This window comes from Cololabis saira, chromosome 19 (assembly GCF_033807715.1).
Source record: "Cololabis saira isolate AMF1-May2022 chromosome 19, fColSai1.1, whole genome shotgun sequence".
Classification (NCBI taxonomy): domain Eukaryota; kingdom Metazoa; phylum Chordata; class Actinopteri; order Beloniformes; family Belonidae; genus Cololabis; species Cololabis saira.
Window position 1 is genome coordinate 17,898,262 of NC_084605.1, and position 13,827 is coordinate 17,912,088.

Below are 13,827 nucleotides of genomic sequence, written 5' to 3' on the forward strand. Positions count from 1 at the left end.
CACTAGCTTGCCTGCAGTCCTCAAAGGAGAACAAATGGAGAACTTTCAAAAAGGAAATGCAACATTAACACACCTGAAGATGTGTTCTCAAGAAGGATGGGACAAAGAAACACCTGGAACTTGTCATCATTTTACATCTTTAATACAAGAACGTCTTTTAAATGTTAAGTGGAATTATAACATAACAAAGTGGTAAAAGTTTCCCTGTCCCCACTTTTTTTTTGGAATGTGTTGCAGGCTTGACATGGAAAAAATTATGTATTTTGACAATTGAAATTATGTTGAGGAAACATTTTTTTGGGTTCATACTGTCTAGAAAGAAATAAAATGAGTACCGGTATTTGTAAATCTTGATGCAGGTTTTGCATTTCCTACATCGTCCCGGCTTCTTCTCACCTGGGATTGTACTGTATATAAGTATTATTGTGGTGTGAATGGTTGTTCTTGACTGCTCCTTTATTTTTTCCAGAGACAAGTTCAGCGAGCAGCTACACATCTGAGTTCAGCAAACGTCTCCTCAGCACATACATATGTAAGTACAGGAGCTCCATCATTTCACCGCGAGTTATTTTCTTCTGAAAACTGATTAATGATCTCCATGTTTCTTCAGGTAAAGTTTTAGGAAACCTGCAGTTAAACCTGCTCAGTAAATCCAAGGTTTACGAGGATACAGCTTTGAGCGCCATCTTCCTGCACAACAACTACAACTACATCCTGAAGTCTCTTGAGAAGTCAGCACCTCTCACAGTGTCTCTACAGCATGATGATAAACACCATTACCACTTTGTTTCACTTTATTCATTCTATCTGCACTTTCTGTATCTCTCACTGAAACAAATCTTCCCAAATGCTTGAGTAGGATTGAAATGTAACTGATCCTGTACCTCCTTCCGGTCATCAAGGTTTTCCGGTCATCCCCTTGTCAAACTGGTCAAACTGTGAATGTTTTGTCACATGAATAAGGCTACATCCATATTAGTGCCATTTCATACACTATTTTGAAACGAAACCAATCTGCCCTCATCCCAGTGTTTGAATTCCATGTTGGAAAAGATCTTCACCCACATCACGGCACCATCAGTGCATGTGAATGTGATTGGTTGAATTAATATTAAATACAGATGTAAGCATCAGCTGAAACTAAAGACAGCAAAGCCTGTACTCCATGCTGGATAAGTGAGATCTGAGGCTTCTTCTTCCGTTTAATGATGGTCTTACCTGTTTTATGTAGATGGTTTCTTTTAAACTACTGTATATGTCCAGAAAATCATTTCGAGGACAGTAATGCAGACACAGTTGGGATGTGAAAAGCAAGAGAAATCCAATTGCCTTCTACACAAGCTTTTTGGAATTACTATGACGTGGATGACTAAGAACATACAGAGATCTTATTTATTATGTTTTATTTTGGTAGATAACTCTGTCTCCTCACATAAATGACACCTCACATGTGGATGCCTGCAGGTCCGAGCTGATCCAGCTGGTCACAGTGACTCAGAAGAGAGCTGAGACTTCATACAGAGAGCTTATAGAGCAGCAGATCGACACCTACCAGCGCAGGTAAGCGTAAAGCCTAACATGTCAACAGTTTTTACGTTGAGTCTTTCACTTCCAGTAGGCTTGACCTTGACATGTTTGTGTGCTGCAGCTGGCTGAAAGTTACGGAGCATCTGACGGACCGGAACATGCCTATTCTCCAGCCTGGCACCAAGGTCAGGAAGTTATCTGTCACTGAGAAAACGATTCAGCTTCACCTCTAGTACCAAAATGTGAAATTAATCACTGAAAGCAAGTTTTGTAATACTGAAGGAAGAACTGATACTGATCCAAATGGCAATCAAAAATATGAATATTGTAGCGGAGCTGTTTGACATAATTCACCATAGACGTAGTTACATTGTTCACCCTGTTGATCAATTATATTGCTTGTATTTTAGCCAAGTTTATATGTTAAGATCGAGCACTGTGCCTTTAATAACACTGTAGTGTTTTTGTTTTCCATCCAGTTTAACTGTGAATTAGCTGAACTTGTCTTAGTTGTGAAAGTGTAATTATGTTCAACTTTAAGCACAACTGAAGTCGAAAATGTAAGGGTTGCAACAACAAAATTAGCTGTGTAATAAATACACCTAAGACTCTCTGATGATGGACTGTCATATCATCACAGTCAATCTTTGTTTTTAAATGTGTTTTGTAACTGAAATCTTCATCTTCCTCCAGCTTAAAGATAAAGAGCGACAAGTGATTAAAGACAAATTCAAGGTAAGCCATTCAATTTAAAATAATGATAATCAGACAGGTCTCGACTATAAATCTGACTTGCGTCTTTTCAGGGTTTTAATGACGGCTTGGAGGAGCTCGGTAAGATCCAGAAGGGTTGGGCCATCCCGGACAAAGAGCAGCGAGACTTCATCCGGCATGCTCAGAAGAAAGTGGTGTCTGATGCTTACAGAGCCTTCCTGCACAGGTTGGGCCGGTTGTTGCACTCATCGTATGTGTGTGTGTGTGTGTGTGTGTGTGTGTGTGTGTGTGTGTGTGTGTGTGTGTGTGTGTGTGTGTGTGTGTGTGTGTGTGTGTGTGTGTTTTTAAAGATACTTTTAAACTTTTTCTAAAGCAGGGGTCGGCAACCCACGGCTCTAGAGCCGCATGCGGCTCTTTAGCACCGCCCTGGTGGCTCCTGGAGCTTTTTCAAAAATGTTTGACCTTTTTTTCCTTTTTTTTCTTCTTTTTTTCTTTTTATTTCTTTTTTCTTATTTTCTTTTTTTCTTCTCTTTTTCCATTTTTCTAATTTTTTTCTTCCTTTTTCCTTTCCTTTTTAATCTCGGCATTTTGACTTTTTTCTCAACATTTCGACTTTTTTCTCAACATTTCAACTTTTTTCTCGAAATTTTGACTTTTTTCGCAAGATTGTACTTCAACATTAATCTTGACATTTCGATTTTTGTCTCGAAATATCAACTTTTTGCTCGGCATTTCGACTTTTTTCTCGACATTTTGACTTTTTTCTCAACATTTCAAATTTTTTCTTGAAATTTTGACTTTTTTCTCAACATTTCAAATTTTTTCTCGACATTTCGACTTTTTTCTCGACATTTCGACTTTTTGCTCGAGATTGTACTTCAACATTAATCTCGACATTTCGACTTTTTTCTTGAAATTTTGACTATTTCCTCAACATTTCGACTTTTTTCTTAACATTTTGACTTTTTTCTCGAAGTGCATAATGAAAAAAACATCTTTCGCCAGTTATAACTAATATAGAAACATGCAGCATGTGTTGTCTTCATTCTAAGGCTGATACAAGACTTCATTTTTTGCGGCTCTAGACATATTTGTTTTTTTTGTTTTTGGTCCAATACGGCTCTTTCAACATTTTGGGTTAGGGTTAGCCGACCCCTGTTCTAAAGATACTAGGGAAATTAGTCCTTTGCTTTTAACTGATTACTAGTTACACCAGGAGCAGTGGGCTGTGATTTTCTGGCTCTTGGGGAGCAGTTGTTCAGGGGCCCACAGTGGTTCAGTAGTATTTTTAAGGTTCCTACCCTTTTCACCAATAGAGCTTCCTATCTTTGATTTTCAGATGCGCCAACATTTCCTTCACTAAGAACCCTGAAAAGTATCACAAGTATCGGCCGGAGGAAGTGGAAGAGATGATCGAGAAGCTGTTTGACACGTCCGCCTGAACTGCATCATGATGTGGCCCGAGTCCTCGTGCTGAGGCAGAGGAAACATGCTTGCTACCCAGCACCGCTACTTTTGTGTCTGAGAAATTTTGTACAAAGACTGAAACATGTTGTGTTTATATAATTAGCCCCTTCCTCTTTCAGATGATAAATAAACCAGTAAGCCACTCTGACTTCTAGTACTTGTTTTTATTGATGACACAATGGATAAGACACTTTAATTAGGGCCCGAGCACTGAGAGTGCGAGGACCTTATTGTATCTGTAGTGTTTTAAGACCTACAAAAAAGTCTCTTGGACCCATGCTCTAACTCACACAGGAAGTCCAGCATTTTGAGTCATTTCCAGGCCTCGTACTTTAACGAACTCCTAGAGACTCGAAACTTTGTACAATCTAGACACATGGCCAACACTAAATTGCAAAGCTTTTACGTTTTTACCAGAGAGCTTGACCGTAATGATGCGGCGAAGTTTGTGGTCATTTTGAAGACTTGCCATATAACACCAATTGGCTGTAACTCAACTCACCCCTCCTTGAACCGCCACCTTACTGTGGTGGAGGGGTTTGTGTTGCCCGAATGATCCTAGGAGCTATGTTGTCAGGGGCATTACGCCCCTGGTAGGGTCTCCCATGGCAACCAGGTCCTAGGTGACGGGCCAGACTAAGACCGGTTCACAAGTTCATGGTAAACAGAAAATCAAGGGCCGTTACGTCGCCCGGGTCGGCGTCACCGGGGCCCCTCCCTGGTGCCAGGCCTGGGGTTGGGGCTCGAAGACGAGCACCTGGGCTCACAAATGGTATTACTACAAAGAGTAGCTTTAATGAAACTCACGCTTCTGTACATAGTGAAGAATTTACAGCAGATATAGTGTATTAAAGACTGGATTTTGACTTTTATCATCCCCATAGAAAAGTACATAGATAGTTTGTAAGTAGGTTTACAAAAGCACTGCTGGATTTACCGGAATAAGATCAGATTTTATTAAAACTATTTGGTTTATTTGATGGATTCTATAGTGACTCGTTAATCTGTCATGTCGAGTAAATTCTTTGCCACAGATGCTACATGGGAAGGGTTTCTCTACTGTGTGGACCTTCATGTGAGCTGTGAGAGTTGAGTTTCGGGTAAATTTCTTCCCACAATGACTACAGTTAAACGGCTTCTCTCCCGTGTGAACTCCCATGTGTCTCTTGAGATTTGAGCTTTTGCAAAATCTTTTTCCACAATCATCACATTCATAGGGTTTTTCACCTCTGTGTACTCTCATGTGTGCCTTAAGATACGTCTTCCGAAGAAATATTTTATCACAATCCTTACAACCAAAAGGTTTTTCTACACTGTGCACTTGCATGTGTCTCTTAAGGTTATACTTGCAAAAAAACTGTCTGCCACATTCACAGCAGCTAAAGGTCATTTTAGCAGTGTCACACCCTACTTGATTTACACTTGGCTCGGGATCCCCACTCTCCTTTAAATTATTATCACCATCTTCAATTTCAGGTTCAGAATCCGAGGATTTTTGCCAATAATCATCACCACTAACTTCAGTCTCAGAAGAGTCGGGAGCATTCCCAAAAACATTTGCTTCCAAGTCACGATTTGGTTCCGGTCCACCACAGTTCTGGTCATTTCCATTGGTTTCTATCTTAAGTTGATCAGCTGAGCTGCTGGTTGGAGTCTCTTTGTCTGTAACATCTTCACTTTTAACTTGATGAAGCTGAGAGGACTCAGGTTTTTCTTCTGTATCTTCACTTTTCACAGGAACAGCAGTGAAAAAGACCCTCGTGATATTTGTTTCCTCCAGCTCAATAAGGTGCTCACTCGTCTGACAAGAGAGTTCCTCCTCTTCCTCTTTTATGTGGAGGGTCTCTAGGTCCTGCTGGTTCAAACTGGGTCTCCAGGACACCTCTGCTTTACCAAGTAGTCCTGAAACACAAGTTCAGTTCATATTTATTTCGAGCAATACTATGGAAGTAGATTTGTGTCTTAATTATTCAATCAAAAAAAAGATTGCTTCAATCAAAAAATATATTTTCAATTTAAAAAAAATTAACTTCAATCAATAAAAATGATTTCAATCAAAGAAAAAAAGTGTTTGAATGCAAAAGAATATTTGAGACTCAAAAAAATGCATTTGAACACTTGACCAGCACAAACGATTGAGAATATTTTCACTGAGTTTTGCGTGGGGTGGCGGGGCAGCTTCACGCAGGTCTTGCTGGCGACCATAACTTGCTTGTCAGAAAGACGTGGTTGGTGTAGACACTTGTCACTCAAACATGCCTGACCAATGGGGAAGCATCCGCCCACTGCGGGATGTTTGTGTCAAAATGATTCAATCAAAAAAAAAAAAAGACTTCAAAACTTTTTTCATTTCAATCAAAAAAAAAAAATCACTTCAAATCGAAAAAAATATTTTCAATCCAAAAAAGTGTTCAAATGCAATTTTTTGGGTCTCAAATATTTTTTTGCATTCACACACTTTTTTCTTTGATTGAAAAAAGTTTTTTTTTATTGAAGTGATTTTTTATTGAAGTGATTTTTTTTCATTGAAAATATTTTTTTCCTTTTTGAAGCAACTTCTTTTTTTGATTAAATGATAAAGACACAAATGTCCTACCCATAATATGGCCCAAACACAAAAAAACACTACTTCAATCAAAAAGTTCCTTCAAACAAAAAAACCTTCACTTCTATCAAAGAAAACATTTCCAATCAAAGAAAAAAGGGTGTTCAAATGCCTTTTTTTGAGTCTCAAATGCATTCAAACATTTTTTCTTTGATTGAAATAATTTTCATTGATTGAAGAGCTTTTTTTTTTAATTGAAAATATATTTTTTGATTGAAGCAATCTTTTTTTTTGATTGAATAATTAAGACACAAATCTACCTCCATACAATGCAACATAACATAAGTGACCTGCATGAAACAGAAAATTAAACAAATACCTTTAACAGTAGCTGTGCAGGTTCAAAATACAAATTAATTTGTCAACACTCGAAAGGGAGTGGGAAGAAGAAAACTTATTTAATCCCACCCCTGTTTCTCATCAACAACTTGACAGATTTTTTTAAGGCTTCCTCCTGTCTCAACATTTAAACTAAAATAATGAACAAAGACCTTTTTGCTAGTTCTTATTATATCTGTTAGTTTATTTTTGTAGATCTTATATCGTTGTTCTGCTTCTTTGTTTTTTACCTTAAGGAAAAGTTTATAAAGATTATTTTTCTTTTTACAAGCATTTATTATTCCTTTAGTGAACCAAGGACTTTTTATTTTATTTTTCTTTATATAGCATTCTTTAGCCGGGCAGTGTGTGTTATACAGAGAAGTGAATATGTCTAAAAAATGTTCATCTAAAGAATGTTCATACGCACTGTCCACCTCTGATGCTCTGTAGACTGTACTGCAATCCTGGAGCATTAGACTATTGTTAAAGGCATTGATGGTTTCTTCGGTTCTTATGGATAACTTTCGTGTCATCTTTGGTTTTCTTCACTTCACAGTCAAACAGAATAAACACAGGTAAGTGGTCAGTGATGTCACATATAAACAGGCCACTGGTGGTTAGATTTCCCATGATGTTAGTAAAGATATTATCGATAATTGTGGCACTGTGTGATGTTATTCTGCTTGGCTTAGTTATTGTTGGATAAAGGAACATACTATACATTGTGTCCAAGTAGTCATCTATAATTTTCAGTTTAGTTGGATTTACAATAGGTCAATATTAAAATCACCACAGATAATTCATGTTTTTTGGTTTATGTGCATTAAGTTCATTAAGAACAACTATGAATTGGTTTTGTGTTTAGCCTCAGTCTCTGCAGGTCTAGAAAGTTCCTCGCTTGACACTGTTGTAACCGTTCTCCATCAAGAAATTGTACACTCGAGTGTTGAGGGAGGGATTATCGTATTGCAAGAGGAAGTCAGCAGTAGAATAAAAAAGTACATTGAAGTGGAAGAGGACATGTATGAGGGCAGCATGGCAGCAGTGAGGTGTGAAGTAGGACCAACAGAGGGGTTTCAGGTTAAAGTGGAACTCCATCAAGGTTTGGCCCTGAGCAGACGAGGACACACATGACTCTCCGTGAACTATGTTTGCAGATGACATTGAATTCTGTGGTGAGAGAAGTTAGCAGGTGAAGAAACACTTTGGTTTAAGTCTATTAGAAACAGTTCATTAAGTGTACAATGACTCTGAATTATGTGAATAAAACATAAATAAAAGACCCCCAAACAATCACAAGATGGCGAAAGACCAGAAATGAAGCTCAGGTTGAGGACGCTTTCTTAGCGTATCAAACACGGAAACCACAGCATCAGTTGTTTTTATTTGGGACATGAAGACTGAATCTGACACAGCAAGTGTAAAATCCTCTGTGTGGCTGCATGTTTTTCTTTAAAGCTGGTGAAACCTGCTTAGATCCGGTTATGTAAAGCTTGGTATCAATAGAAGAATTTATTATATAGATATTCATTCATTATTCTTAATACATGTTGTATGTATATATGGAGCTTGTGACAAAAATAATTTCTCCTTGGGATTATTAAAGTATTTACAATTCAAGAAGGAGCTTGATTAGTTTTACACGACACCCAACATGCTGGAGTCAGGTGACCTGATTTCATGTGCTGTCGGACTGATTTTCAACCATAACTGCTGGATACATTTCTACACAGACTCTCTATAGGACATGTTGGAAATAAAGGAGACTACAGTTTGTTTGTTTTTAACCTTTGTCGGCGGCGGTCATTTATGGTTGACTCGGTTGCAGATCTGTCAGGTTCATGTTGTTAACTAGAAACAAAGAGTTGCAAAAACAACAGACCTTAGGTTAAAAGAAATTATATATTTGGGTTGTGTTAGTGGTCAGTAGTACAGTACAGTTTAACCGACAAGATTTATAAAGTGCTAACAAATAACCAAACTATTTCTTTACTTTGAACATTTTAGCCCAAAAGAACATGGTCATACGGTAGTTTTTATAACTGGAGAGACAAAATAACTTTTGACTCACATATATCAGCATTGTTGTATCACAAACGAGTCGTAAAATAAAAGCTTTTTAAAGTTTATACGGTAGAAATATGTACAAGGTAGTTTCCAATTTCAATCTAAATCCTCATACCTGCAGTCCCTGATACAAAACAGCCCCATGGGGGGATGTTTTTGTTAAAATTACTACCCGTTGTTGTCCAACTTGAAGCCTGTATAAGAATAGCTGGACAAACCCTCTGTGACATCATCCATGGGGGTCTGGGAGGTGATATGAAGCTTGTGCTGCACAAGAGAGGTGAACCAGACAGGAGGATATGAGCACTGAGTGTAACAGCGAGTCTGTGTTTTGGTACTCTCGGCTCGTACCGACGACCCTCCCGTCACTCAGACCCTGTGATGCCCACAAGCATTTAGTGGTGCGCCGCCTTCATCTGCTCTGATTTAGTTTTTAAAGGGGAGCAACAGTGATTTAACAAGAGAGGCTTATTTATGCTGATGAGGCACAAACAAAGAAACAAAAAAAATCCCACAATATAACAATATAATATTGTTCAACACGCGTGTCACTTACGGAGGCCTTTCCTGTCTGGTGTCTGCAGAAGCTCTGATGTGGATGCTGCAGGCATGAGTCCTCCAGCTTCATCTGGTTGACTTCTCCTCCTCTGAGACATCTGGCCTCTACTCGTGATCCTCCTCTTCACAATCCGTGTTTACAGAGACGTATCTGGCAGATTTTAGTGCAGAAAAACAGCATTATTTATTTATTATAGAGAGGATCATAAAAACAAAACTTCCCTCTATGGACACCATTTACACACAACGCTGCACGAAGAAGGCATTTCATTTAATTTAATTTATTTATTTATTTATTCAAACAGGTTAAAACAAAAACAAAATAATCAGAATACATAAAATGTATATACCGAAAAAAAAAAAAAAAACAAAGAACAACAAAGAAAACCATAAGCAAAACAAAGCAAATTAAAGAGACAAATCTATATGTAAATAAATATTTCCTGTTTGAAAGGGTGTAGGATGAAGTTTCAAAAAACTTTTCTAGTCCTACCCCTTCTAATGTTCTGTTTTTACCATTTCTTCATTTCATACAACTTCAAAAGAAAAGCATAAAAGAAAAGAAAAAGTGGTTCAGCTGAGCAAGGCACTTTGGTCGTTGGCTGTCAGTTCATGTGTCCATTTCCGTTTTGTATCCATACAGAGTAGTGTTTTTAAAGATTCGTTTCAACTTACTTGGTGAATTACATGATTTCATTTCGTCTTTACAGTTGTTCCACAGATTAACTCCCTTCACTGATACACAATGGGTTTTGATGTTTGTTCGTACATGTTGTTTTTTAAAATTACATATTCCCCTGAGATTGTGTTTATTTTCTTTTATTTGAAACAACTTCTGGATGTCTTGTGGCAACTGATGATGATTTGCTTTGTGCATGATTTGCAAAGTTTTGAAGTCGACCAAATCCTTAAATTTGAGTGTTCTCAGTTTGATGAAGAGTGGGTTTGTTGATTCTCTAAAGGCCGCATTATTTACAATTCTTATTGCTCTTTTTTGAAGTTTGAATATTGTATCCGTGTTTGTTTTATATGCGTTCCCCCATACTTCCACACAGTAGCTCATATATGGAAGTATGAAGGAGCAGTACAAGGTGTATAGTGATGATTGATTAAGAAGGTGTTTGACTTTGTATAATATTGCAATTGATTTGGATATTTTGCCTTTAATGTACTGTATATGTGGCTTCCAGGATAGTTTGTTGTCTATTATGACTCCAAGAAATTTAATTTCATTTACTCTCTCTATTTCTATGTCATTTATCATAAGTTTCTTTTGTGAGTTTATCAATTGTTTTCCAAATATTATGAACTTGGTTTTATTAAGGTTTAACGTGAGTTTATTTGAATCAAACCAACTCTTCACTCTTTTTAATTCAGTTGCCACAGTGTCCAAAAGCTGTTCTAAATTATCTCCACAGCATAGCAGGTTAGTGTCATCTGCAAATAAAATCATTTTCAGTGTGTTTGAAACCTCACATATATTGTTGATGTATAGGATGAACAGCAATGGTCCCAGAACTGAGCCTTGAGGCACCCCACATTTCACCTTCCTTAATTGAGATTTACTGTTGTTAAATTGCACATATTGCATCATCAGAGACATCACCCGGCGCACAACCTCCTCCAGCAGAAACACTCTACCTATAATACTACAGCTTTAAACACTCTACCTATACTACTACAGCCTTAAACACGCTTTTACAACATCTTATTCCGGCTACAGTGAGACTGAGGGCAAAAGCAAAGTACCATCCGTCCTCTTGACTAACTTACCTCTGTGCAATATGCTTAGGTGTAGTGTAGACTGTCTGATATTTATTATTTATTGATATTTATTATTATTTTATTGACCTTATTTATTGACATTATTTATTTTATTTTATTTGCTGTTTTAGTTTACTTGTTTAATCCTTCTCATGTTTGTACTCTGAAAATCCTCTGAAAAGGATTCCTATGTACTTTAACCAATGTACAAATGGCAAATAAACTTTATTATTTGCTCTTTTCTTTACTTATGAAGAACAATTACTACAAAAACATTAACACTTAACAGCAAAGCGTCGACAGTAAAATAAACTCCAAGAGGGAGACTGTTTACCTTCATCTGTGGGTAGTGAGCAGATAAATCAATTAATAGATCAATAACAATGATTGTAGATCCAGAGGAAGGCTGGACTCTCCCTCAGAGGTCTCCATTGAAAATTAGACGTCTTTTTTTGTACATTTCCTTCACGTTGTGAGTTTAATTACCTGTCCAGCTGACAGAACAGCAAACTCCGACATTTGCTTTTGTTTCTTCACCGACGAGGATTCAAGCTCTCACTTTGGCTTTTTTAGCTGTAATGACGCCCCATTGTGTCATGATATATCTTATAAAAATGTTCACGAAAAAAATACTTATGCAGCAACATTGTTTGTTCATTAAAGACAAATTAAATGTTTCTGGAGAGTCGAAAACGGCAGTGACAGCTGCCGACCAGCTGCGGTGCTGCCTTTATTTTGTTCCCCCTTGCAACACAATACAACCAACTAAACGTCCTACCCCAGAATTTGACATGACACCCCCACACACAGTAGTTTCTGCTTAAGAGGTGGAGAAATTGCACACAGTCTATTTTATAAAGAAACAAAAATTAGCTCAATAGAAAGTTCATCTGGTTAAGCGGGCAACCCGGGTTTGGAGGTCAAATCCTCGCACCCGGCTAGGGTTGCCACCTTTCAGAAATAGAAATAAGGGACGCCCTGATTTCAGCACCGCAGGAGCCAAAAAAAAAGCCCCAAAACTTCTAAACTGAATAAAAATGTGTTTATTTTATATGAAAAAATAAAATGCTTTGATTTAAAGTTTAAAGTGCTTTAATAGCGTTGAACTTGCATGACTGTAGAGACAGACAACCATACTAGCAACTGAAATAGCCTCCTATTCTATGTATGTCCACATCAGCCAAGGTGTAGAATATTGCTACAGGTGAAGAATATGGTGTAAAAGTTAATTTATTTCAATAATTCAACTAGAATATGGTGTAAAGGTTAATTTATTTCAATAATTCAACTAGAATATGGTGTAAAAGTTAATTTATTTCAATAATTCAACTAGAATATGGTGAAAAAGTTAACTTATTTCAATAATTCAACTAGAATATGGTGTAAAAGTTAATTTATTTCAATAATTCAACTAGAATATGGTGTAAAAGTTAACTTATTTCAATAATTCAACTAGAATATGGTGTAAAAGTTAAGTTATTTCAATAATTCAACTAGAATATGGTGTAAAAGTTAATGTATTTCAATAATTCAACTAGAATATGGTGTAAAGGTTAATTTATTTCAATAATTCAACTAGAATATGGTGTAAAAGTTAATTTATTTCAATAATTCAACTGGAATATGGTGTAAAAGTTAATGAAAATACGGTACAAATCGTGTCCCGTATTAGTTCAATACGGGACGCAACATTTTTTTCTCAAATAAAGGACAATTCCGTATTTTACGGGACGGGTGGCAACCCTACACCCGGCCCAGTTTGAACAAGTGCTGACCACCAGGGAACTGGCTCAAAAAGCTGATGGCCTCCATGCTAAGATGTCTAACTTTGCAGAAGAAATAAACATACACGGTCTGATAAAAAGATTACAAAAAATTTATAAAATCGATTAGCAGCCAACAGTTTTGGTCTCCATAGGTAGATTTCACATCCATGGCAACTGTACAAGTGTTGTACACTGTCAGTTAAAATTAAAGCAACACAGTGATGCATAGTTAGGGCTTTTGATTGACAGTCAGCAAAGCCAATGGCTAACTTTTATCACTTTTCCTAATTAGCACTTAGACTTCTGAGCTAATAAAGATCTAACAGAGCATAATCATTCATATTTTACAGAGAACATGTTTTGTTGTGCTTTTATTTGTACTTGCAGACGACCTCGACTAGCCGTGGATTTGTCTGGAAGGGTCCAGGCCCAAAGCTTAGCTAGGCAGGAGGCAGCTTGTGCAGCTTGTCTATTGTAAAGTGTTTTTTCAGCTACTGGATGCCCTAAATTTCCTTCGGAATTAATAAAGTAAGTATCTATCTATCTATCTATCTATCTATCTATCTATCTATCTAATCATGAATTGACTCAACACTGCAGTCACACCGCCACCAAAACAATGTTCAATGGCACTTCTGCACCTAAAGGAACCAGGAACCACGGTGGATCATTTGAGCAGATGGAAGTGTGCTGGAACCTCCAGCCAATCAACCGTCCTGACGACACCGGTTCTAACTGAGAGGCTGGGGGGTCAACAAGAAGGAGGCCCCAGCGGATCTCCACTAGTCCTCATTTCAACTCTGGTAGCACTCGGATATTGAAATGAGGACTTATGGACAGATTTGATAAAAATTAGTGGAAACTAGTATTCATTTGCATCATAAACTAGCATAACGTAAGCCTGATAAGATAAAATGGCTATTTGCGACTTAAATACTAACAAATACTAAAATGCATTCCAGCTGGTTTGGAAATCTGCTCATTCTAACCATTTACAACATGGCACAGCACAGCACAAGGAAAAATAGACTTAAAAAG

General features: G+C 37.3%; 2 protein-coding genes across 7 annotated transcripts in view; one reads left to right on the forward strand and one right to left on the reverse strand.

The window, feature by feature from the left end:
- exoc7 (exocyst complex component 7) overlaps positions 1–3,856 on the forward strand; it is a 25,182-nt gene extending 21,326 nt beyond the window's left edge. For all 5 annotated transcript variants that reach the window (XM_061708950.1, XM_061708953.1, XM_061708951.1 and 2 more), the window contains 7 exons: positions 470–532; positions 611–731; positions 1,465–1,560; positions 1,649–1,712; positions 2,221–2,262; positions 2,334–2,467; positions 3,581–3,856. In XM_061708950.1, the coding sequence (XP_061564934.1) occupies positions 470–532; positions 611–731; positions 1,465–1,560; positions 1,649–1,712; positions 2,221–2,262; positions 2,334–2,467; positions 3,581–3,683 (623 nt within the window). In that variant the 3' untranslated portion in view covers positions 3,684–3,856. The remainder of the gene's footprint in view (positions 1–469; positions 533–610; positions 732–1,464; positions 1,561–1,648; positions 1,713–2,220; positions 2,263–2,333; positions 2,468–3,580) is intronic.
- LOC133419637 (zinc finger protein 3 homolog) lies at positions 3,798–11,741 on the reverse strand. 2 transcript variants are annotated; one of them, XM_061708956.1, is made up of 3 exons: positions 11,510–11,741; positions 9,258–9,410; positions 3,798–5,610 (listed from the first exon to the last, which is right to left on the reverse strand). In XM_061708956.1, exons 2-3 carry the CDS (start codon positions 9,355–9,357, stop codon positions 4,622–4,624), a joined length of 1,089 nt encoding a protein of 362 aa, XP_061564940.1. In that variant the 5' UTR covers positions 9,358–9,410; positions 11,510–11,741; the 3' UTR covers positions 3,798–4,621. The 2 variants fall into 2 exon arrangements, with proteins under 2 accessions (XP_061564940.1, XP_061564941.1); XM_061708957.1 differs by lacking the exon at positions 11,510–11,741 and adding an exon at positions 11,358–11,487.
- Positions 11,742–13,827: the final 2,086 nt, after the last annotated feature.